The sequence below is a fragment of the Triturus cristatus genome, chromosome 3_1, assembly GCF_964204655.1.
Source record: "Triturus cristatus chromosome 3_1, aTriCri1.1, whole genome shotgun sequence".
Classification (NCBI taxonomy): Eukaryota; Metazoa; Chordata; class Amphibia; order Caudata; family Salamandridae; genus Triturus; species Triturus cristatus.
In genome coordinates, this window is record NC_140583.1 from 337,001,629 (window position 1) to 337,026,749 (window position 25,121).

The 25,121-nt window shown below is 44.1% G+C and overlaps 1 protein-coding gene across 1 annotated transcript in view; it reads left to right on the forward strand.

Moving 5' to 3' along the window:
• Nucleotides 1-25,121, forward strand: part of CHRNA7 (cholinergic receptor nicotinic alpha 7 subunit) — a 402,919-nt gene that overhangs the window by 196,158 nt on the left and 181,640 nt on the right. The window contains exon 4 of the mRNA XM_085644057.1: nt 23,348-23,457. Coding sequence (XP_085500183.1) covers nt 23,348-23,457 — 110 coding nt within the window. The remainder of the gene's footprint in view (nt 1-23,347; nt 23,458-25,121) is intronic.

The following is a 25,121-nucleotide window of genomic DNA, read 5'->3' on the forward strand; positions in this document are numbered from 1 at the left end:
CGACTTTGGAGCTGGGAAACTAAGGTTCCAGCCTGGGGGTCACGTCCACATCCTGTGATTCTGGGCAAATCACTTAATCTCCCTGTGCCTACCAAAAAAATGAATGTGTCCTTGTGTAATGTTACCGGTGGTCACCTAAAGCCCTCCAATAACTTCGGGGCGATTTCGCCCTATATAAATCTTCACAAAAAAAAAGAAAAATGATCATTTGTGAGTGTTTGCTGTAAATGACAAATATTTTGGTTTTGGCTAGATATACCTTTATTGGCAGACCTATTTACAAAACAGAACATTAAAGTAGAGTGGGGTTTGAGCCAGCATCTTGCTCGTGATTGAATGACTCTATCCCTTGTGTCTGTTTCTGTTTTGACGGCCTTCCTCCCTATTCTTGTGTTTGTCCCTTCCAGTCTTACAGTGTTCGGACTGGAAGAGCTGTACTTTTCCACTGCTAACTTAAGGGGACTCATTTTAATTTTGTATTCAGCACTCTACAGGAGTGATGTGTTTCTTTGTTCCTTTCCTCTTGTTCCTCTGGTGCCCCCCATGTTCCTTTGTCACTCTCCTCCCTGATTCTCCCAGCTCTTCTCACCATTCAACAATTTTAGGTCGGGCCTAGACAGCGTTTGCACTGTCAGGTGATCTGTTGAATGTACTTTGTGTGGGGTCTGACACCTTCCATGAGTTCGGACTTTTCTATTTGATTGTCTTTTAAAAATCCTGCCTTGACAGGGGGTTATTGGGCTCTTGTTCCTCCTCTTTTTGAAGTTGTTCACTCCCCAGGAGTATTCACTCATTGTTTCTCCCAGTCGTCCCTTCATTAATTCTGTGCGAGTCACACCATGTCACAGAGCATACTCGCTCGCCATGGGACCTCCTCCTCCTTACATGACATTATCATGACCTATCAGAGACCCCATGGGTTTGGCTTCTTGTGGGCAGTGGATGTGATGAATTTAGCACATACACCCACATGCAGTTTATGCCCTGCTCAACGCGATGGCCCAGTTGGAGGTTTTGATGTTATTTGGTTTGGTTTTGGTTGGTGCCCGGTAGCTTGAATCCTTTATCGCGAGTAGGAATCAATCACGAGGACCCTGCATCAAGGTCCGACACCGATATTACCTCGGCCGCCCATTAACTTCAATGGCAGTCATTACGTGAGCTACAGGTTATTGACTGGATTCATATGAGGAACCCGGCCCCTGAACTAAATCCATCGTGAATTGTTACTAACTGTTCTCAGACCAGAATTATGTACTGTCTTGAGCACAAAGTATACAGGCAGAAATTATCAAATGTCCTGAAGATGATCCAGTTATTTTGGCATAGGGATCGAAACGCAGTCGACGATCTGTACACCATATGCATGTTAATTTATTGTACAGTTTCTTCAGCAATGGTGTCTCTTTGTGGTTTAAGTCTACTACATTTTTAAAGTTCAGACTTTCCTTCCTTGCCTGAACCTTTTCCCTTAACTGTTGTCTGTCTAAATTGTGGTAGTAGGACTCAGGTTGTGTCCAGCTTGAATTGTGTTGAAATGGTTCTCTATGTACTTATTTGAATATTAAATTCTGTCCGGCTGGACAAAGAATATAGAACCTATTTAGTCTATATTTATTGACAATATTCAGAAGCTGTCTAGGGACCTCTGTTTTTAGAAATTCCTTGGGGATGGCAGTCAAAAAAATATTGGCAATGCCAATAGCTTGCCCTTTTAGAGCAGAGACCTAATGGCTTTGCCCAGGCTTGATTATGTAGCACTTTTTACTGGTGTTGAGCTTGATTTAAAGCATTTTCAGTTTTGACAAGTAAGTTACCCAGAGCCGTGGGGGTGTAGTGGGATTTACCTTTGTTCATCCAGCCAAGGTGTGAAAGCTGTCATACATGTAGGTCTTCTGAATACACTATTGACACTATAAGAATGTCACATCATAATGTTGGGATCTGTTACTTTAAGAGCAGCAATAGATTGTTTCTTGTTTTTCTGTTTTGTAAAACAACCTGTTTATGTTCTTAATAAAAATGGTGTCACTTCGAGGTTCGCACTTAATGGGGGCGTCTGCCAAAAAATGGTGGCTGCCTGCTCACCAAACTCTTGGTTCCCCTGCATCGTTTGGACAGTACACTAACAGCAGAGACAAAGGTTTGACTTCTTAGACCACCCCAGGGCAACTATGATCCAAATCTCAGGCGAGATACATGTAATGCTGGACTCAGATCCAGGAGAATTTCAACAGGTCAGTTACTCAGTGACATTACGCCGTGAAATACTTGTGCGTTTTACACCAGCCTGACTGATAAAGCGCAGACCTACAGCAGAAGGTGTCTTATTTTAGTTGTAGGAACTGGTCATCATAAGTGCACACAATGTACTCTCACTCACTCCCTGTGTCTCCCAGAACATGTTCACTGAATTCTTTAATAGCATTAACACACCGAACCGACGCACGGATGGATACTGGGCTCCTTCAAAGCCTTGAAATGTGTCTTTGGAATCATGTATGATAATTACCTAAAAGTCCCGCTCTATTGGTTCTGTGTGCAAATGAGATGTTCAATAGAATCGGTTGGCAATAATTTGGTGCATTAAAACCAAGTGCACAATGTACTTAATGCAATTTTTTATTTTACATTTTATGAAGCGAATTTCATTTCGTAAAATGCTTTATATTGTATGAGTATAATTGTTCATATTGTTAGAGCCTCCTGCCACCCTTTTACATGATCTCTCCCTTTTACTATTTTCTTTAGTTATTCACCATACCTGGGGACATATTATCAAGGACGGCGTTAAAATTATCGCCGGTTTAGCGGCAGAAAACTGCTGCTAAAGCGGCGATAATGGGCTTGATAATATGCCCTGGAGAATTCACACCAGAACATGGACTTCTATTGGAATTCTCAAGGTTATATTATCAAGCCCATTATCGCCGCTTTAGCGGCAGTTTTCTGCCACTAAACTGGCGATAATTTTTAACACCGTCCTTGATAATATGCCCCCTTGTTCGCAAACAATTCTCATTCAGTGTTACTCCCTCGCCTGAAACAGCAGGGACGCGCTTGGTCACTAAGTCTGGGTGGGGGTGAGATTCAGATTTTCGAACAATCAGGTTGGCATATAATGTTAAAATACATGAGAAGCCAAGCAGGGTTCATTAGAGGAGCCTAAGGAGTCCTGGAAAGGGAGAGGAATGCGGATTGGGAGGAATATTAAGAGAGAAAACACAATAATTCATAATAACCAACATCTCCGAGGACTTTCTAAACAGAGAGGAGAGAGTGTGTGTGCGTTTCTTTCAGTGTGTTTGTAAAAATTTCTGGTGAAATCCGACAAAAATATTATTGTATACGGGTGCTTGTGGAAGACAATTTCAATGGAATGGAATCTAGAGAATGCTAAAGAGATTCTGGTATTTTACTGACCAATGCTGGTCGTTTTCTATCAAGAAAGTTAAATTAAGGCAGTTGCCAGAAAAATAAAAAAAAAGAAAGTCCCTCAGCAGAAAGCAATTCTGGTATTTTACTGACCTCTGCTGGTCGTTTTCTATCAAGATAGTTAAATAAAGGCAGTTGAACAGAATAAAAACGTGCCTAAGCAGAAGCAGACACGCCTTAGGGCTGATCTCCAGAGCCCACAAAGTAAATACACACATAATTATATACTGAAGTATATACTAAAATATATATACTAAAGTATATACAAAAGTATGTACAAGAGGTCTGGAATGCTCGACCTAAACAGGAGCAGCAGAGAGTGTTTGAGCATTGCATTTCCAGGCTTTCCTCCACAAACTGATTTGAATCTTTATCAACACATGGAAAACAAACACAGAAGCGCATGGAACCCCAGGCCACTGACAGCTGGCTCTGAAATGAGCCTGGCCTTCTTGAAAGTAAAGCTGACACTGGCGAAGCAAAGCGGATAAGAACTTGGGGACAGAGATAAAACAAGCAAAAGAAACCTTTGGGGGTGCATGGCTAGAAGAATTGTCATCCATATAGACAGACACCTGGAGATTTACCTGGTTTCTCCATACTCTGCGGAATTATGCCACACTTGTCTTTGATGAGAAGAAGGTGAATGAGTTCTTTTTCTGGCTCCGCCTGCATGCGCCGCTGCACCTTCTCAAACTTGTCAATCACATTCTACTGTTTGCGTTTCCTGGCGTGTACAGGTTCACAGTGCAGGAAAAAAAAATACAATTTACAGCCATCAATAACTCAACATCTACATATTGCTGCAAAGCATCCTATACAATTTATGAGTTATAATGGGAACAAAACTGAAGTTTAAATAAGATGCGACCCTAGCAAATGGCTGAGACCAATTATTCTCAACAATAATAAGCAAAGCCCAATGGGGAATAGATTACTGAAAACATTTAAGTGATATAAAAAAAGCAGTATTTTATGAGGCTAAGCCGTACCATAACCTTTCAGAACCACCCATCAACATACACCATCTATGCAACATGAGTTAATTTGCCTTTTCTAAAAAAGGCCTGAGGTTTTACAGTCTTGTGCAAAAATATGCCTTCAAAAAGGATTACAGTTCCTTCCAGAAGGCAATTGATTTACCCTCAAAGCAACAAAAAACATCCACGCTCTCCAATATCAATACAAAATACAACAAAATGCTTTTGAATATGTACTCTGACCTGGATGAAAGGTCTCTAGTTAAAAACGATGCTCTCCGAGCTATATCTTTCATCATTTCCAGGTCATCATCTTCAATCATGTCCAGGGAGAGAGCTTCTTACTCCATTTCGTCTTCATCCTCTTCTTCTACATAACAAAAAAAGAGACAGTCAGCCACCTATGTGCACTGATGATCGTGATGACAGACAGTCAGGACATGGTTAGAAGTGAAGCTTCCTTAAGCAAACTTACTCTGGGAACGGGGGAATATATGTTGCGTAACTCCCATTTTTTGCGGCACTTCAGGTTAGATTTCTCTGGCCCCCAGAGTTGAAGATATGCCATCTCTCTGTAAAGAAATACACCCCTGCATGTCGGCTACAGACCTTAGTGGGAAAGACCTTTGGAGGACAAGATACCTGCCAATGAGCGCATAGGGTTTAAAAAGGCGCTTGCACAGTTGTTGTATCACTGACATTCACACCCACATAAAATCATAGCAGTGAAGCGTTCATCATTCCCTAATCTTGAGTCTTAGAGTCGCCCCAACATCCTGTAATTCTGGACAAATCACTTAATCTCCCCATGCCCATGGACAGCGCCTGTATACATTCACGGGTGATAAGCCGCGCTATATAAATCTACCGACCTAACCTAAACCTAACCATCCAGTATGTAGCCAGCGGATTTGGATTCTCATTATGTTTCAAAACTAGAAAAGGGGAATTAAATTAGTGGAAAAATACGAAAATACCAACCATATGACAAGGAGGCAGCTCCCATCCTACCTAGGTTCCAGGGGCGTAACAAAACTTGAGGGCCCCCTCCGGACTCACTCAGGAGCTCTCATGCCAGGGTACTATCCTAAGGCTTCTCTGTTGAGATCAGGGGCCTTTGTTACTCCACTGCTTAGTTCGCATTGGATCTGCTGGGGCAAGTGAAAACCTTCCCGCACACCGTAGTACGGCCCACATGGCTGGGCTGCAGGATTATCAACAGACTCGCAAGGCGTGCAGCAGATTGCACTACTTCTTTCACAGAAGAGAGTAGGTGCTACAGTTTTCTGCCTGGTTAATATGACAGTTCAGCATCGGCTTGCTGCTGTGTGCAGGTGCGTGGGAATCCACTGCAGGGTGAGTGCAACAAGTAACGCGTTGCTAGGCTCAGTGTCCAAGTGTACATCAACAACATGCAGCATAATTATGCTGCAGACCCATTCGCACTGCTTCAGAAAGAATGTATCGCAAACTTTTCCAACTTTTTGTTCATTTATTTTCAATATTTATTCGTTATCCAACTTGACTTGATTAATGACGATAAAGTTGTCCAAATGTCCATAAGCTTCACACAAATAGTTGTGCCCATCCAGGCCTCTTACTACATTGCGTCAGGACATATGATTCATAAATAGCAGCTGAAAATCTAATTCCCAATGCATTTCGGGCATCTTTGTTTGCCCTTCGTCACGGGAAGCTGTTACAATAAAATAAAACCCATGTTAATTATCCATATTGTCACTCATGAAACGTATTTACAACTTTTGCATGCTATAACCTGCACAGTCAATGCCTTTTAACTCAGTGATCACCACAATAACTGACCCTCAACATCTTTACAATACTGTGAAGAATTAATTCAGCGCGGTAACCTCCCCCTCTCCTCCTCGATGTAAAACCTGCCAAAAATGTACCCGCATTGCTGAATGCACAATAAACCTCACCCTGCCGTCTTAACACAACCTAAAAGTCAAATCCATGCATCCCTACCCCCAGGTGTTGAACTTATACTAACTCAGTGTCCAAGTGGCCTGTTCCTAAACAGGGAGTATGACAACCTCCCACGGTGACATAATCTAGCCACGAGCACAGCGTAGAAACTGCAGAGTATCACATGACAGGGATTCCCATTGTGAACAGAGTTATGTGCAAATGGTGTGAGTCACATCTTAGCGCTATGACAGTCTGCGCCCAACAAATGTTGCCACGGACGCTTGGACCTGAAATACTGTTAGTGAGGTACTCTACTGTACTCTACATAGTAAGGCAGTACACCTTACATTTAATAATATGTTACTATGAAGCAGACGCGGTCCGTGCTTTACTATGAAGTAATATGTAAAACCCTTCCACCCAGGTGGAAACCACACCGTGGGACGCTGATCTTGCCCTTCTCAAGCTTCGATGACTGCTGTGTGGCTATTCTGACTGCAGCACAACTCTCCATTCTTCCACAAATACACTGCAGCGTGCAGGGCCAAATATGCACCTCACAGATGGCCTCAAGGGGGCTGTACCAAGTTAGGCGGTCTTGAGTTCTCATTCAGAGAGGGCGTGGCCTAGCCACTGGGGATGACACATATCTTTTGGGGTGGGACCATGACTGACTGGGATATGGTTGGGCACCTCTGTGATGGAATGACAAACTACCAAGAGCAATGCCAGCTGTTGCGAGCAACTCAAGCATTCCATACATTAAATGCATTTCTTGCACAAACATTAGCATTCCAATGGCAGAAAAATATGTTTATGTTTCAATGTAGTACATGATATAAATAAGTCCGAAAGTGTTGTTAATATCGACTTCACCTACAAGTTTTGGATTATAAATAATTCACATAGGGCCTCATGTAGGTAGCCAAATACCGGTCGGTAACGGCCGATTTTCGGTAATTATACCGTTACCGACCGGTATATTGGCTATTGGTATGTAGGGGGACAAGTTTTGGTTTCGGAATTTACCGAATCGGTAAAATTACCGATTCGGTAATAATACCGAATCGGTAATGTTACCGAATCGGTAACTTTTCCGAATCGGTAATTTTACCGATTCGGTAAATTCCGAAACCAAAATCGAGATGTAGGGGGAGTGTGTGGGTGTGTGTAAGAGTCGGTATTTACCACCAACTTATAGTTGGTGGTAAATAATTAATGTATGTGTTTAAGCATTTTTACACGCGTAGCAGTGTGCAATGTGGCATACATACATGCCCTTAGGGCATGTATGTGTGCCACATGTGCACACATGGCCGAATCAGGGGTGCAACAGGGTGTCAATGTGACACCCTGCCACCCTTTCATGTGTTCCCCCCATTACCGAATCGGTATTTACCGATTCGGTAATGAGGCATACCTTCCCATCAATGGGAAGGTATGCCTCATTACCGAATCGGTAAATACCGATTCGGTAATTACCGAATTGTAACGAATCGGTAAAAAATACCGACTCATTACCTACATACGAGTTACCACTTCTAAAATACCGATTCGGTATCGTTCGGTATTTTAGAAGTGGTAACTGGTATGCTACCTACATGAGGCCCTTAATGTGCTATCCCAAAGTACAGGTGAAAGCTTTTGGCAATCGAGTCTGTTAGCTATAAGTCAGTGTTCTTAAGTTCAACAATCAGTTGCAATGCAATAGGACCCGCATTTACGCGAGACCTAGTGCATTGCTCACGGACAACGGGAGGGGGGGAGCACTGACAACAGGAGTGCGGTGGGGTGAGGGTGGAGAAGGGGGCGAGAAGGCATGCACAAAGTAGTGCTCACTGTCTAAATAACACCTACCGTACTGTGTAACACTCAAAGTAAAGGGGCCAGTAGCCATGGGAGGGTACAAATGGCGCTAACACAAAAAACGGAGGGAGAGGGTCCAAGGGAGATCATTTATAGACCTGCGGGGAGAATATCGCCCACTATAATACAATTATGCCACAAAGCCTCCTTAGGTCTCCAATAGCGCTCAATATTGTATAACAAAAATGAAAGATTAGAGGATTATGGTCTCACTAAATCCCAGAACAAAAATGGGAAAATCCCTTTCAGGACAAAAACTCTCACCCACCATAGGTGGCATGCTTCATCATGAGGGTTTCTCCTCCCAGTGGGAAACCTAGTCCCACTGAGGGCTACAACTCCCTCACTGTGAGGTAGGAGCTCTGGGATGTTTTGTTTGAGTAATAGAAACCTATTTAGGATGCTAAAATCCCATATGTGAATCTCAGGTGTGGTGAAGGCGCAGTGCAACTGAAGTAAATACGTGAATGTGCAGTGGTGAGATTAAAACTACCTAGTGGGGGCAAAAAACGTTTTTATTCGCCTGCTCACACTCGTAGGGTTAAAAAAAGCAGTGCAATTAGCAGTATTGATTTAAAACTGCTATCTATCATAAACGGTCGACATGTTTCAGCCTGAGTGATCTTAACTAAGTATCTCGGGTTTCTTCAGGACCAGACTAAGAATAAAGCTGCTGCTTGTGATTAGAGTGACAAAAATAAAGAGAAGATACACAACCAGTAATCCTTAGTATTGTTGATTGGTATTACTGGAGCTATCTGTATAAGTGAGACAAAAAGAGAGAACCACAACAAGTCAAACCACAATCCATCATTAACAATGTAATACATATTGCCCTAGCCGGAATAACAACTTGTCCATCCGCGGTAAGAGTTCATACATATTTGAAGAAATACACTTACCTAAAGTTATTGGATAAGTGGCCACACCTCTACCTTGCAACAGCTCTGGGAAAGGGCCCGCTCTGAAAGAAACAAGATAGTGTGTCACACACTAGAAACTTTAAATGTGGGCACCAATCTATAAGCTAGTGTGTTGGTGTACATCAAACAGTTACAAACAACAGTGTGAGGGAACCTTTAAAAACCATGCACTCGTATGAGTACTGGGGTCCTACAAGCTGTAGTTCGCTATTTCAGAAAATTATATACATTGAAAAAGTCTGAACACATCTGCTGAACTAGAGTGTGACAAAGCATATCCAGGTTGCCAAGGGAAGAGCCAGCACAAGTCGCGCTGCACCCCACTGAAGCAGACAATATTGCTCACTGGCAATCTGAGGAAGTCCGCACTGGAGGACTTTTAGGTTCAAATTGGCCAATAATAAACGTGATAAATATACCCCGTTTTTTGAAAAACTGTGACAATATACAGACTCCACCTTCTACACAGGTCCTGAAGAAAGCCCCCCTGACCCACCTGGGCAAACGAAGGGCTGAAACATGTCGACCTTACCTTGGACTTTATAGTGCGCAAGACTGATAATAAGTCTATACACGCACAAAATTATTTATTAAGACATTCGTGAACCTAGACCATTAAACAATTTTTAATCTAGGTTAACATGATTTTTAACATCACACTTAAATTCACCATAACACATTCACCACTTATTATTATTTTTTCGTTGATCACTACTGCAATAAACAGTGGTTCTCCTCCGGATGGAGGAAGCATACAACAAAAACTAAACCATATGATGATGCTGTCACGTTTTTAAGAATAGGCGGTGAACCAAGATATACCTCCTCACAATTTGAGTACGTGAATGAGGGTTTTTTATTGAATATCATGACGAATGTTGCAGACCCTGGTTACTCAGGTCAAGTGATCCATTCCTAATTGATTTTTGAAAGCTGTCTCATAGCCAACATGATCTAGGTCATACGCAAATACCAAATATGGCTGTCATTAGTGTGCCACGATAGGTTTAATTACACTATAAGTTTCTGTTCCTATTCTTAACGGTGTGCTATATACAAAGATAACTACCGTTGCAATCCAGATGATATGTTAACGGCATGTATGGCCGTCAACTATATACCCAGAAGCAAATTGGTTGTGACATAGCTTACTGTTATGCTTTTTCATAATGTAGTGGAAACTACTGCAAGTAGGCAAAATCACGTTGGTTCTCATGCAGACTGGTAATAGCAATGAGTACCCCCTTCACAACCAGTGACTGCTTTAGGCTGTGTAGTTTGAGTAAGCAGAAACCATCTACCGATAAACCGCCGCTGCGGACATGTCTCTAAAAATAGAAAAATAGACTGTGAGAAGTTGGCCTGGTATATGCTGTCCACTAATTATAGTGGGCACCCTGTACCAGTCCAAACAACCCCTTATTGATGATAGGTTAAAGACAACCTTTATTGAAATCTATCCTAGTGGTAGCTATGGAGAGCAGCCTTCAGGCTAAGTCTTGAAGGAACGTAAAGCAGCTTGTTTTACCAGTCTATAATCTCTTGAATGGCTAAATGAAAGGCAACCACACCAGGTATATATATAAAATATATGTATTTATTTCTAAACACACCCTCCTAGTCTCTTTATGAGGCTAAAGATCAAAACACATTAGTTACACTTCGAATAGTACAGTAAAATAGCACAAATAGACATCAGGCCCTAGGGGCGAGCAAAACCATATACTAAAATAGTGGTATAAGAACCACGACTTAACTAGATACAAGGCCTAGAACCTGTAGAATCGCTGTGACCCCAAGTAACCACCCACGGTAGTGACACAGGGGACCCCCGGGGTCCGTGTGCAGTGTGAGAACACAGCCGCGAGCTCCTGTTAGCTTTTATGGGGAAAGTTGCGGTTAGATTTTTAAAGATTAGGGACACTTAGAAATGAGTCAGGACCAAACCCTTTGGGACTTAGGAAGTTCTAGGGTCAACACCCACGGGAGTACTGGAGTACTCGTGTTACCTCACCCAGGGAAGCCAGGTGCATAGGTGTCAAATGGTGTCGCGTCGCATCATTGTTTTCAATGGGAGCTGGCAAGGAAGTGCTGCTGCCGGAAAAATGCGAAGTGTCCGAAGAGATCCAAACCTGGATCGAAGTTGAGAAGAACCTGAGAGCAGAGGGGACAGAGTCTGGGTCACTAGCCAGTGACCAGGGGCATGATAGGCGTATGCCCACCGAAGTCGGGTGATTTCAGCCGAAGAATGTGAAGCTTGACTCTCAGACGCGGTCGGTAGTAGGAGTACCTGCAGGGCGGTGACGTGGGGAGGGGGAGGGGCAGGGTGGGGTATAGGAAACTATGGATTACATAGGTTTACAGGTAAGTAAAAATATAAATTAATAAAACGAATTTTGTTTGCGTGCACTGCATCCCCAAATGCGATGCAGTGCACGCAACGAAATTCATTTTATTAATTTATATGTTACTTTACCTGTAAATTTCCGTCATCCATAGTTTCCTACCCCCCACCCTGCCCCTCCCCCTCCCCACGTCACCGCCCTGCAGGTACTCCTACTAACGACCGCGGCTGTTGACTCTTCAGCCACGAGGACCAGGAGGCGTCGAGGACAACCAGGAGCTGGATTCGAGCTGTCCCACAAAGGATGTTGAGTACTGCAGCTTCGGTGCCCGGATTGGACACAACAAGCCTTGGCAACAGCAACCCACGCAGAAAGGAGAAAGATGCTTCGGTGCAGACCAGCAAGGTCTGAGGGACTCACCACTTGGTAGGGAGTGAGGGCACATGTGGAGCAACCAAGGAAGCCCAAGGAAAATCAAAGTTACCTTCTCAGGGACCCACCAGTCGACGGACCAGGGATCGCGAAGGGACCTCAAGAGGAAACACAAAATGGCGGCCCACAAATCACTTGGGGTGACTAGGCTGACCATCTTCGGTGGATTCTCTGCTCAAGGTGGGGGCTACAATTAACCCCAAGCCCAACTTCAAGAGCTGTCGAGAAGTCAATGCACTTGCAAAAGTGCACGGTGACCAGGAGTTCCGGTTCCACGCTACTCATGAGGGCTGCGGGTCTCAGCTTTGCTGGAGACTCAGGTGGGCCTCTGAGATGTCCTCTTCCTGGGCTGCAAATACTTTGGAGTCCGGCAGGAGCTTTGGAGATGCAGACCAGCAAAATGCTTTGTTGGTGCCTGCCAAGAAGGGGAGTCACTCCTTGACCCCAAGGGAGATTTCTTCAGACCTCTAGTATTTAGTAGAGCGTTGAAGTTCCAGGATTCAGCTTCAGAGTTTCATCCAGGGATATCTAAAGTCCTGTTGCAAGGGGTTCCTTACTTATACCTAAGGAAGGGGTTAGACTAGCTCTAGGGATCCACCTATGAGAAGGTTTGGAAAGAGGGGTGGCTACACCCATTTCCTTTGTCCAGTTTCATGCCAGAGCAGGGGCTGGAAGCCCCTGAACCAGTTTGAGCTGGACTATGCACAGGAACACCAAATGTCCCCCCAGTGCAGGACTTCAAAGCACTCTGAGAATGCTCCCACCCAGCCCCAATTCACATCAGCCTGTCTGGGAGGTGGTTACACCTCTCTGTGACAGGAAACCTATTGTATAGGCCTCCACTGCTGGAGTTTCGCTCAGCAGCAGGAAGCCAGACCCGTGTCTGTGGCTGCCTCATCCATTTTGTGATGCCAGGGTTCTTTTAAGTTGGTACCGGGTATACCAGTGCTGTCATGTCTCTCCCTCTAGAAGGGTGGAATCATACTCCCACACCAGTTACTGGTGTGGGGGTATGATTCCAAGGTGTTTGACACCAAACACAACATATTTCCGTGCAGCCAGTCCAAAGTTAGCATTTACCATTTGGTTATAACGCACTTAACAGTATATGGTCAGGCTGCACCACTGACAACCCCGAAGGATAGATTCCGAAGTCTGCGGAGGGGCTCAGCTCATGCCTGGGCACCCTCTCACATATAACCAAGCACCCTGCCTTCAGGATTGATAAGGCCTGTCATAGGGGTGACTGATAGGTTTCTATGTGCAATGATAGGTGAGATATAGTGAAACTATATCTCAGTATGGGGTGCATGCACCACCTTACCCAGGCTGCAGTTGCATATCTGTGGTGTCATTTTGGAGGGCTTCCCAGTTGTGGCATAATACATGATTCAGCCTCTGGTTGGCCTCTGGGGTACCTATGCCCTGGACACATAGTATGCAATATACTAGAAACTCACAAGGGTACCCCAGAATCCAATCTGGAGTGTACCTGAATGTACATGGAATCAATTTAGAGAGGAAGCAGCTAGCCTGGGGTCCTGAATAGCAGGGCCCCAGCCAGACTAATGTCGAAAAACAGTGTTACAGCAGCAAAAAGTGGGGGTAACCATAAGAGGCAGATCCTACATAGACGTCAAGAGTAATTCCCTTATGTAAGCAGAAACCATCTAACGATAAACTGCTGCTACGGACATGTCTCTAAAACTAGAAAAACAGAAGGCAAGAGTAATGCGTCTAACCAACAGAGACAAACCCTCACACACAACTGCAGAGCTTCGCACTGACGCAGACCCATATACTCACCTCTCTGTCGTTACCCCGTCTCGGTACTGGAGCTGCAACCGGATGTAACGACGGGAGGGTCAGGTCACCGTATTTGTAGAGGTTAGACCTAAGGTGCCCGTCTCAATTGCCTGAGTTTAGTGGTCTGGCAACAAGCAAAAACCAGCATTCTGAGTAGGGGAGCCGATGCGCTTGCGTGCTACTTCAAACACTATGCCTAAGTCGCAATTGCGTGCATTTTCAAAACCTTTATCAACCTTCTTGTGGCCGTGTCAAAGACAATGCTGTATGGTGTCTAGTAGAACACGATCGTTAAGATCTGAGTGTTGAATAAGAATCACCTTATCATCAGATTTAGTAGAGCACAACTCTAGAGGGTTTTATCATATTAATAAACGTGTATTTTGCAGTTGCCTCTATTCCTATGTCAAGTGATGGCATATGTCCACAGTACATGCAGTAAGAAATGTTAGTGACTGACTCAAAATGGGCTATATGATACTAATAACAGTTGATTCTTATTGACCATGTTACCCAACTGAGTGGTGGCAAAATAATACAGGCGTGTGTACATTTATTCCCCAGTAGCGTTATGGTGATAATAGTAAGTGTCAGTTGCAACATTCCGCGTCTCTGTTGCTTTCTGGTTGGGTAACATGGTCAATAAGAATCAACTGTTATTAGTATCATATAACCCATTTTGAGTCAGTCACTAACATTTCCCACTGCACGTGCTGTGGACATATGCCATCACTTGACATAGGACTGGAGGCAACTGCAAAATACACCTTTATTAATATGATAAAACCATCTAGAGTCGTGCTCTACTTAATCTGATGATAAGGTGTTTCTTATTCAACACTCAGATCTTAACAATCGTGTTCTACTAGACACCTTACAGCATTGTCTTTGACATGGCCACAAGAAGGTTAATAAAGTTTTTGAAAATTCATGCAATTGCGACTTAAGCATAGTGTTTGAAGCAGCGCGCACGTGCATCGGCTCCCCTACTTAGAATGCCGGGATTTGCTCGTTGCCAGACCTCTAAACTCAGGCAATTGAGATGGGCACCTTAAGTCCTTGAGACTCGTTGATGGGAAAGCGCGCCATATAACCTCTACAAATACAGCGACCTGACCCTCCCGTCAGTACATCCGGTTGCAGCGCCAGTACCGAGACGGGGTACCGACAGAGAGGTGAGTGTATGGGTCTGCGTGAGTGCGAAGCTCTGCGGTTGTGTGTGAGGGTTTGTCTTTGTTAGTTAGACGCATTACTCTTGCCGTCTGTTTTTCTAGTTTTAGAGACTTGTCCATAGCAGCAGTTTATCGTTAGGTGGTTTCTGCTTACATAAGTGAATTACTCTTGCCGTCTATTTTTCTTTTTTTAGAGACATGTTCGCAGCGGCGGGTAATTGGTAGATGGTTTCTGCTTACTCAAACCTCGCGTTATAAAGCCGTCACCGGTTGTGAAGGGGTTACTCAGTGCTATTAGCAGTCTGCATGAGAACCAATGTGATTTTGCCTACTTGCAGTAGTTTCCACTACATTAAGAAAAAGCATAACATTAAGCTATGTCACAACCAATTCACTTTCGGGTATATAGCTGACGGACATACATGGCGTTAACATATCATCTGGATTGTGACGGTAGTTATCTTTGTATATAGCACACCGCTAAGAATAGGAACAGAAACGTATAGTGTAATTAAACCTATCGTGGCACACTAATGACAGCCACATTTGGTATTTGCGTATGACCTAGTTCATGCTGGCTCTGAGACAGCTCTGTCACACTCTAGTTCATCTTATGCGTGCAGACTTTTTTAATGTATATAATTTTCATAAATAGCGAACTACAGCTTGTAGCACCCCAGTACTCATAGGAGTGCGCGGTTTTTAAAGGTTCCCTCACACTGTTGTTTGTAACTGTTTGATGTACACCAACACACTAGCTTATAGATAGGTGCCCACATTTAAAGTTTCTAGTGTGTGACACATGATCTTGTTTTTTTCAGAGTGGGCCCCTTTCCCTGAGCTGTTGCCAGGTAGAGGTGTGGCCACTTATCCAATAACTTTGGGTAAGTGTATTTCTTCACATATGTATGAACACTTACCGCGGATGGACAAGTTGCTATTCTGGCTAGCGCAATATGTATTACATTGTTAATGATGGATTGTGGTTTGACTTGTTGTGGTTCTCTGTTTTTGTCTCGCTTATACAGATAGCTCCAGTAATACCAATCAACAATACTAAGGATTACTGGTTGTGTATCTTCTCTTTATTTTTGTCACTGTAATCAGGAGCAGCAGTTTTATTCTTAGTCTGGTCCTGAAAAAAGCCGAGATATTTAGTTAAGATCACTCAGGCTGAAACATGTCGACCGTTTATGATAGATAGCAGTTTTAAATCAATACTGCTAATTGCACTGCTTTTTTAACCCTACCAGTGTGAGGAAGGAAATAAAAAAGGTTTTGTCCCCACAAGGTAGTTTTAATCTCACCACTGCACATTCACGCATTTACTTCTGTTGCGCTGCGCCTTCACCACACCTGAGATTCACATATGGGATTTTAGCATCCTAAATAGGTTTCTATTACTCAAACAAAACATCCCAGAGCTCCTACCTCACAGTGAGGGAGTTGTAGCCCTCTGCGGGACTAGGTTTCCCACTGGGAGGAGAAACCCATATGATGAAGCATGCCACCTACGGTGGGTGAGGGTTTTCGTCCTAAAAGGGATTTCCCCCTGTTCTGGGATTTAGTGAGACTATAATCCCCTAATCCTTCATTTTTTTTATTGAATATTGCGTGCTATTGGAGACCCAAAGAGGCTTTGTGGTGTAAGGGTACAAATGACGACATGACCATAATAAGGAGGGATTAGCAAGCCTCATAATCATTCAGACGGCAGCATTTACGAAAGACAATGACACGAGCCGATTAAAAACATGGGCGGAGAGTGGGCGGGTCTCCATGGAGCTTCCGCTCCATTACCGCATGCCTTGCAAAGTGAGCAGCACATGCGCGCTGCCGCTATATGCTCGACCTAAATCCTGCACTGGAAGCATACCATCTAATCACTACACTGTGAGACAGAAATGATCCAGGCCTAGGCATCCACACAAATAGGGGGAAAAGCCATCCAATCAATCATTGGCAGACAACTGAGGTAGTTAAAAAAAAGCTATACAATCATGAGAAAGTGGGCTCTAATCGAGCTGAAATGTCGGTTTTTGCGAAAGTACATGCTTCAACAGCAGAAGGGCATTTAATTTCATGTAAGGAAGCTGAAGCCATCAGAAACTGCGTGGTGACTTTCAGTTTTGTAATTAATGAGAAATTATTTCCAACGCCCTGCTTTGTTTGGAACTCTTTAATAATGATTTTAACATTTTAATAATGATTTTCAAAATTTTTTATTCAGGATGCAGTAAAGCAAGTACATATGATTATGTTGGTAAAACTGTAAGAAATGTATTTGAAATACACATACTATTTCAAGAAATGACAAGGAAGAAGCAATGTTCTGTGCAATAAACGGGCATCATTAAGTAAAAAAAACAGACAAAGGCATTCAAAATCACAGGATGCTGAGCTTCAGTTGTACCCCCTCAAAACTCAACAATAAACGTGATGACAAAAGGTCTGTAGGAGGATGCCAATCGGGCCGTGCTCTCTGCCCAGACTCTACTCCTGTATATGGTACCGAGCTAAATTAGGTGCCATTGCATGTATTTCAGTTTGAAGTGACGCTAGGGAATCACTGAAGGACGCTCATTTATTTACATAGGATATCGTACTTTTGTGGTTTCTACAAAAACTCTCTAGAGAGGATTGCAGCCTCGTCTTAGAATTCAGACAAGTGACCGAACCTCCCTGTATGCAGTGGCACTGATGCTGCTGGTCCTAGACGTCAGTTTCAAAAGCGCTGTGATTTATGATTGTTTACAGGATGGACACCACGTTAATGCAGCAGCAGCTTTGTCAAAGACAAGGTTGCAGGGCCTCCCAAACATGAAGGTTTTGTGTCATACTCCTTCCAGCTGTTTGTAGATGCACTCTACTCTCGCTGCTCCTTACAAAGTCTATGGTGTATCCTATCCATACTAGTAGTAATTCTCTCAATAAAATTCAAAAAGGAGGTTCTTTCAACCTATGAACATATATTTTTTTAATGCACTCATTTTGATTTTAATTATTCTCTACTGCTTCTTGTTCTGTTTGGAATTCTATTGGTGGGATAACAGTGCAATTGGTTCAGCACATACAAATATACTAAAAGCAACACTAGGATTTTTCAAACTCCACCTAGCGTTGTGGTTGAATACACAATGATGCAACACAACCAGAGCACTTGCTCCACTCTTAAATGCTTTTTTGACATATTGTAGATAAAAAGCACAATATTAGCCTCCTAGTATAAAGGGCAATTCAAATAAAAGATGCATTATTCAGTGTAAAAACAAGAAAATGAATATAATACAGAATCAATATAGGAATTCCATTACAGGAGTTACAGTGCGGACAGTGGCCCAGTCATCAATGACCTCATCCTCCACTCCAGAAGAATCTCATCTTGATGTGAAACCTTTGCACACCTCCTAAATGTACGGGCAACCAAGAACATTCCATACGGCACTAAGCTTACAATTGCGCCCTCCCCAACCCTGCGAGCTGACCTCACCATCGCTCTCTACAAAAACAGCATCGTCCTGATCCAAGCCTCAACCTAAAACCTGAATACATTTGCGGACCTTTTTACTCTCCTCAGAAACCATATGCAAGACACTGGCAGGGTAACTAACACCCGCCCCGAGGAGCCTCCGACCAGACTATCTAGCGTGACTAGCCGCCCACAAACCACTCCTCTAAGGTTTCCCGACACAGTTCATCCCAACCCCTCCAGCACATCTCCCGGCCTTGCCAACAGAATAGTTCTTAGACCTTTGGTCTCCTCCCCGCTAGCTCCCCAATATTACTGTGTGATTAGTACGCCCCCAAAGACCCACGATACAAGTCGAGATAGCCCTCACAGCACACAAACCACCCCTCCAAAGGGTTCCAACACAGGTTATCCCAACCCCTCTAGCATATCTCCCGGCCTTGCCAACAGAATTGCCCCATGTCCATTGGTCTCTTCCCTGCTAGCTCCCCCCTCTGACTGTGTGACTGGAACACCTCCAATGACCTATGATACAGGTCGAGCTAGCCCTTCTACCTTTCCACCTATGCCGGTTGATAACACTGCTTCTGAACCATTGCCCCCCTGCCCATTAGCGCCTTCCTCTTGTATGGATCTCTAACCTCTGCACTCCAGAGCTGCCAAACAAACTCAGAGCATCCATATTTCCATCCTTGATCTATTGAACCTTCTTCACCTTGCAGAACTCTCCTTCGCTAACCTCAAGCCCCCGCTGAACTACTCCCCCCTCATTTCACAGAGTTCCCCAAACACCCACTTCCGCTAATCCTGAGACACCTTTGCCCTCGCAAGCAGCTATGCCACATCTCGGAGGAGGAAATCCTAGCTCTCGTCCTCTCCTACAACTCTACCCTTGCCACCACAAGTTTGCTTGACCTCACTGAAAATGAAATCATTGCCATCCTCCGAGACTACAACTCTGCCCCAGCTACCCCTTGTCTGCTTGACGTGAGTGCCGAATATGCCATCTTCACGGTCACTATCAACCCTAACAGATCAGCTACCCTCTGCAACAGAAGCATGGTGAAAAGCAATCTAGCCACTGTTCACCTGTCCGCACTGCTCTCGGCACTCCCTCCAACCCCTCTCTGTCTGGTCTCTTAATCAACTGCTGATCAGCATCTAAGCACGCCACCGATATTCCCGACCTCATCCTGAACAAACAAAAGTTTTGACTTAGCAATCCTAACAGAATCATGGCTTAACTAATCCTCATCTCCCTGCCTGGACCTCTTAGTCCCTCCCAACTATAACATTGCAAGGCTGGACAGGCAATCTAGAAAGAAAGGAGGAGGCATCGCTTGCATCTACCGCTCTAACCTTCTAGTCACAGAACTTCTGACGGATACGACTGAATCCTGCGAATACCTCAGCCTCTCCATTTGCAGCAACTCCACCCAACTGTGTAATCTGCACATCTTCTACCACCCCCCAGGCTTGAACGACTCCTTCACTGACCACCTCATGGAAATCCTCACAGCTAAGGTTTCCTCCAAGGGCAAAGATATTTTCCTGGGTGACTTCAACTTACACTGGAACGATCCCAAGGATCCTCATGTCAACGCCATCAAAGACCTCCTGGCCGATCAACCCCTGTCCCAAGCCTGTTCACTGGATGATCTCCAGAGAATCAACAATCAAGCTTATCTCAATAGACCCTTGTGACTGGTCTGACCATCACGCCATTTCCTTCCTACTACCTGCCACCCACAAATCAAGGACATCGCAACCGGTGATTCCTAAATGCTGGATCAGAGACACCAAGCACCTGGACCATAGGGAAATGAAGGAGAGCTGCAAATCTGACCCCCCCTTGCATATCACAACGGTCAGTGACCTCAACGATCACTACTCCGCGACCATATCGATCATTCTGGATGACCTAACCCCACTAAAACTGAAAAAAACCCAAATCAAAGACAGAAACCCTTGGTTCACTGGACCCCTCAACAACAAGAGGAGATCCCTACGACAATCTGAACGAATCTAGCAACAACACCTCTCTGCCGCACATCTAAAACTTCTCCGCCAGGCGAGAAATTCATACAACAGGAACATCCTCAACTCAAAAAAAGAATTCTTCAGATCGAAACTGGGGAATGCAAAGAACAGACCCCGCAAGCTCTTCGAGCTGGTCAACCATCAATCTAATAAACTGGCCAAATCAGCGAAAGAAACCCCAAAAACTCTAATATCATCCGAGAAATTCTCCGCTTTCTTCGCTGACTAAATCACAACCTTAGATAAGGAAATCAGTTCCGCACATACTCGCAACCCCTTCCTGACCTGCCTCCACCCTCCACGCTGCCTCCACAGGCTTCACCTAAAAATCAAGTTCACTGGACCGACTTCAAACTCTATGATGAAGACTCCGTCTCTAAAATCCTATCTACTTTAAACCCAAACAACCATTTTAATGGCCCGCTCCCCTCCAACTGCCTAGCTGCCGCCGCTCGAGCTATTATTCCTAGCTGGACTGCAATAATTAATGCCTCCCTCCGGCAGGGATCAATTCCCGACTCTCTGAAAGCCGGGCAAGTCCTCCCCATCTTGAAAAAGCTGTCGCTGGATCCAGGTTCCCCTGACAACTTCAGTCCTATCTCCAACATCACCCTATTAGCCAAAGTGCTGGAGAAGTGTGTACAACAGCAGCTAAGTCAACATATCAACAACTTCCACCTACTCAACGACCTCCAATCTGGGTTCAGACCTGGGCACAGCACTGAAACCACCATGCTCCACATCGTTGATGATGCCCTCCAAGCCCTTGACCAAGGCAAAACCTGTCTCCTAATCCTCCTTGACCTATCCTCGGCCTTCGACACGGTCCACCATGAAAACTTACTTGAACGCCTCAAACTCAGGATGGGTTTGGATGGCTCTGTGCAAGAATGGGTCAGGTCCTTAGTCCAAAACCGATCACAGGCAACCTATCTGCTCCCTCTCCGGTCACGGTTGGAGTCCCCCAAGGATCAACCCTGTCCCCCACCCTCTTCAACCTTTACCTTGAACCGCTTACCGAAATACTGCGCACTGCGAATATCTCCTACCATATGCAGACTGACGAGACTCAGATCTACATCAAAACCTCATCGCTCGAGGAGATCCTCTCCCTGAACGAAGCCCTGAAACTGACTGTCCAATGGCTCGACTCCAATCAACTCAAACTCAAAGCAAAGAAAACCGAATTTCTCCTAATTTCCCCTCCAAAAACCAACCCGGAGATCCGAATATGGATTAAGGCTATCACAGCCTTAAATTGCCCACTGACCATCGTGGACTCAGCCAAATCCCTGGGTATAACCCTTGACTGCAACCTGAACATGCGGAACCACATCAACTTGATGGCCAAAGCAGCTAGATTCCACCTAAGTTAGCTAAGGAAACGAAATCCCTTTCTCGATGCTCCGACCTAAAAATAGCAATCCAAGCACTAGTAATTTCTAGACTGCAATTTGGCTGCTCTACCCTCTCGGGTTTACCCAAGATCTCCCTGGCACCATTAAAAGCCTGCCTCAACATGGCCGCCAGACTGCTCACCGGCACAAGGAAATTCGACCACATTCCTCCACACCTGAAAGCTCTGAACTGGCTTCCTCTCGAGGCAAGAATACAGTTAAACTAGCCTGCATTACACACAAAGCTTTATACTCAAACTCCCCCGCATATCTTACACAGAAGCTTGCGGTTTCCGGAGGTACCAGAAACTGCTGGTCAGCCAGAGACCTATTGCTCCAGCCTGCACGTTTTTGGAAGAAAAAAAACTACAATCGGGCCTTCACTGGGGCCGCTCCAAGAATATGGAACTCTCTCCCACCCGCCATCAGAAGAATCCCTTCTTTTGCTCTCTGCCAAAACCTTCCTTGTGGGCAAATTCCTCCTTTAAATTCTGCCTTCAAACACCTTTGAGACCCTGATCTACTTACGACTATTGCCTCCCTCGGATTACCCAGTCACCCCACCAAGAGCCCGGGGGCCTTGTCTTGAGTATTTGTAATAGTAAAATATACATATGTGTCCCTCTGTCCCCCATGTAACCTGCAATGGGGCCCTGTCATGGGAAATTGTAACTGTATACTGTACATACATGCCCTTTTATCCCCCTATGTTCCCAACACCCCCAGCAGTGGGGTGACGCTCCTCCGCCTTAGCGGAGGAGCCGCCACTGAGACCATCACAAGTGCCAGCAAACCATTCGCCACACAGACATTGCTAAATGTAATCCTGACATAGGAAACTGATACAGTGAAGAAATCAACCACCCCACACTGCTGCCCTGGAAGTTTCTAGATTCGACGTTTCGCATTCACAGTTCATTTCTTAAAATCTATCTCAGGGTTTGGTGAAAAATTATTTAAAACTATTTTGGGGCTTGTTGAGGATTTCTTTAAATCTATTTTAGGCTTTGGTGAAGCGTGAAACTGGAACTATAACGTTATATACAGGCAGCCGTGCAAAAACTAGACAGGAGAGCACAGAGAATATTGTGTATGTGAAATACCCACGTCTGTGGTCTTAGAATGGTAATAGAATTATATAAACATATACACGTATGTGCGGTCCTGATTAGAAATAAATCCCTGTTTCGTCTTTAATTTTATTTATAAATAATGTGAAAGCTAAAGCGTAGCAGGATAAAATTGCAGTCAGTGAGACTCCAAGCGAACAGGCTTGGTTCAAGGAAAGACAATGAAGGCGCATGGCATCCTTCAGAAAGAGCAGAACTTGCCTTTCCTCCGAATCCCTAGCAACCAGCCAGTTCCAGATCAAGGTACCAATTTTAGATGTAGAATTTTACTCTGAAGCCAACTATAAACTCCTGTGCGAAAACACTATTTTATAAGCTAAGTAATGGCCTTTTGAAAACTCTATTATTCTGTTTGTTGTTACATAATTCTCCAGAGACAAGCTGAGAGAAAAGTGCTGATAACTCACTTTTTTGTGCCAGTATTGGACAGATTACTATTTACAATGGGACGTGGCTGACTACCCTGGAGTAAAAAATGTACGTTTTCCAGATGGGCAGATATGGAAACCAGACATTCTCCTGTACAACAGGTATGTATTTTATGACTTGTGTCAACAAATTGAAGGCATTGCTTATTGATATGTGACTGCAGTTATGATTTACACATTTTTTCAAGAGTTTGTGATTTTCGACTGCAGTTAAAATATGAATGTATTTATGATGTATTCAAACAGAATTGTAGACTGGGGACCAGAAGCAATTGGATGTTAGAATACTGTACAAGAAAGCGAAATGCAATTTCAGGAAAATAAATAGTGTAATATAATGATACACTATGGCAAAACTTTGTACTTTTACTTAAATTGTGCAAATGGTTCTCGGTCAGGCCCACCGGCACTCATTTTGTGGGACTGGCGCTTATTTTTCCCACACAAATTTGCTTCGAAAGCATTTGAAACAAAAACACAAAAGGACAATTCAGAGAAGATGTGACTCAGCACCCACTACCCAACAATGTTTTGTTTAATAGCACCCTGGTTGATCACAGCAGCAATTGGACATCAAATGCACAGACTCCCGGAATCTAATCCTTTTCTTCTTGGATTTTTGCTGTCACCACGATGTTTCATCCAATAGGACAACTTCAGGGCTCATCCAATGTAATCTGTTGATGAATGAGGTCTTGATGGTGACAATCAGCGTAGTCCAAAGTCAGAACCCGTAAGTTGTGGAGTATGGTAACTTCCACTGCAAAAGGGTTGACGAAAGAGGAGAGAAAGATGGAAAACCATTGACAAAGGGACTAAGCAGAGATGAAAAAGTACCTACAAGAGTGAGATAAAGAGCCAGGGAGTGTCTGGTGTTGGATTGAAGAGGCATTAGGTGAAATCAAGACTGCAAACTCTTGGTAATCAGCAGACAGTTGTTGTGGTGAGTCCCCTTGGGAAGGGACCATGCCAGGCCTGCTCTCTAGAGATGAACAGGACCACTTAGGACACCTTCGCTCCTACCATGCTAAGTCTTTGGGCAGTGTGGGCATTGAGTTGATTGACTTTGTAATTAAAAAGAACATGAATGCACACTGCCATCCAAGCAATGACATTAACTTCACTTGCATGGGTACCCCGCATATGTCTAAGTTCTTTCACAGAAAGGATCCTATGGCTCTTTGGCAGTAACATACTGTTAGAGGAGCACCCCACTTCGCTCACCTTCCCCTTGTTTAATGGATCACATGCGGCAATAAACAGAAACTTTGAATCACCACAGGTGGGATTGTGTTGCTTGCAATTAGATGAGAGCCAAGGAATATAGAACTTTAAAGGTTTAGTTGGAATGTACTGGTAATTTTGGATAAAATCACATAATCTCTGAGACCAGAATGATTAGCTCTAGGCTCAAGTTTCTTGGTAAATATTTCTTATCTGTGTTTCCTAAAGCAACACTAGAGGAGGGTTTATGTTGGTTGTAGGAAAGCTGCCTTTGCATGGTTACCACAAATTTTTCACTTTTTTCTGGACCCTTCTTTTGCTGGCCTTCGAACTTTGTTCACTGTTACCCCACTTAACAGGAGTAAAGTGCCTGTTCTCTCCTCCTAAATATGTCAAAAGTGGCTTAAACCTGATTGGTGCAATTAACCTTCTTATAAGGCCATAGGACAGGATAATGAAATAAACCTCTAGCACGGAGAGTTAAAAGTCACATGTGGCCTACAGCACATATTGTGCAATCAATCACAGTAGCAGTACAAATA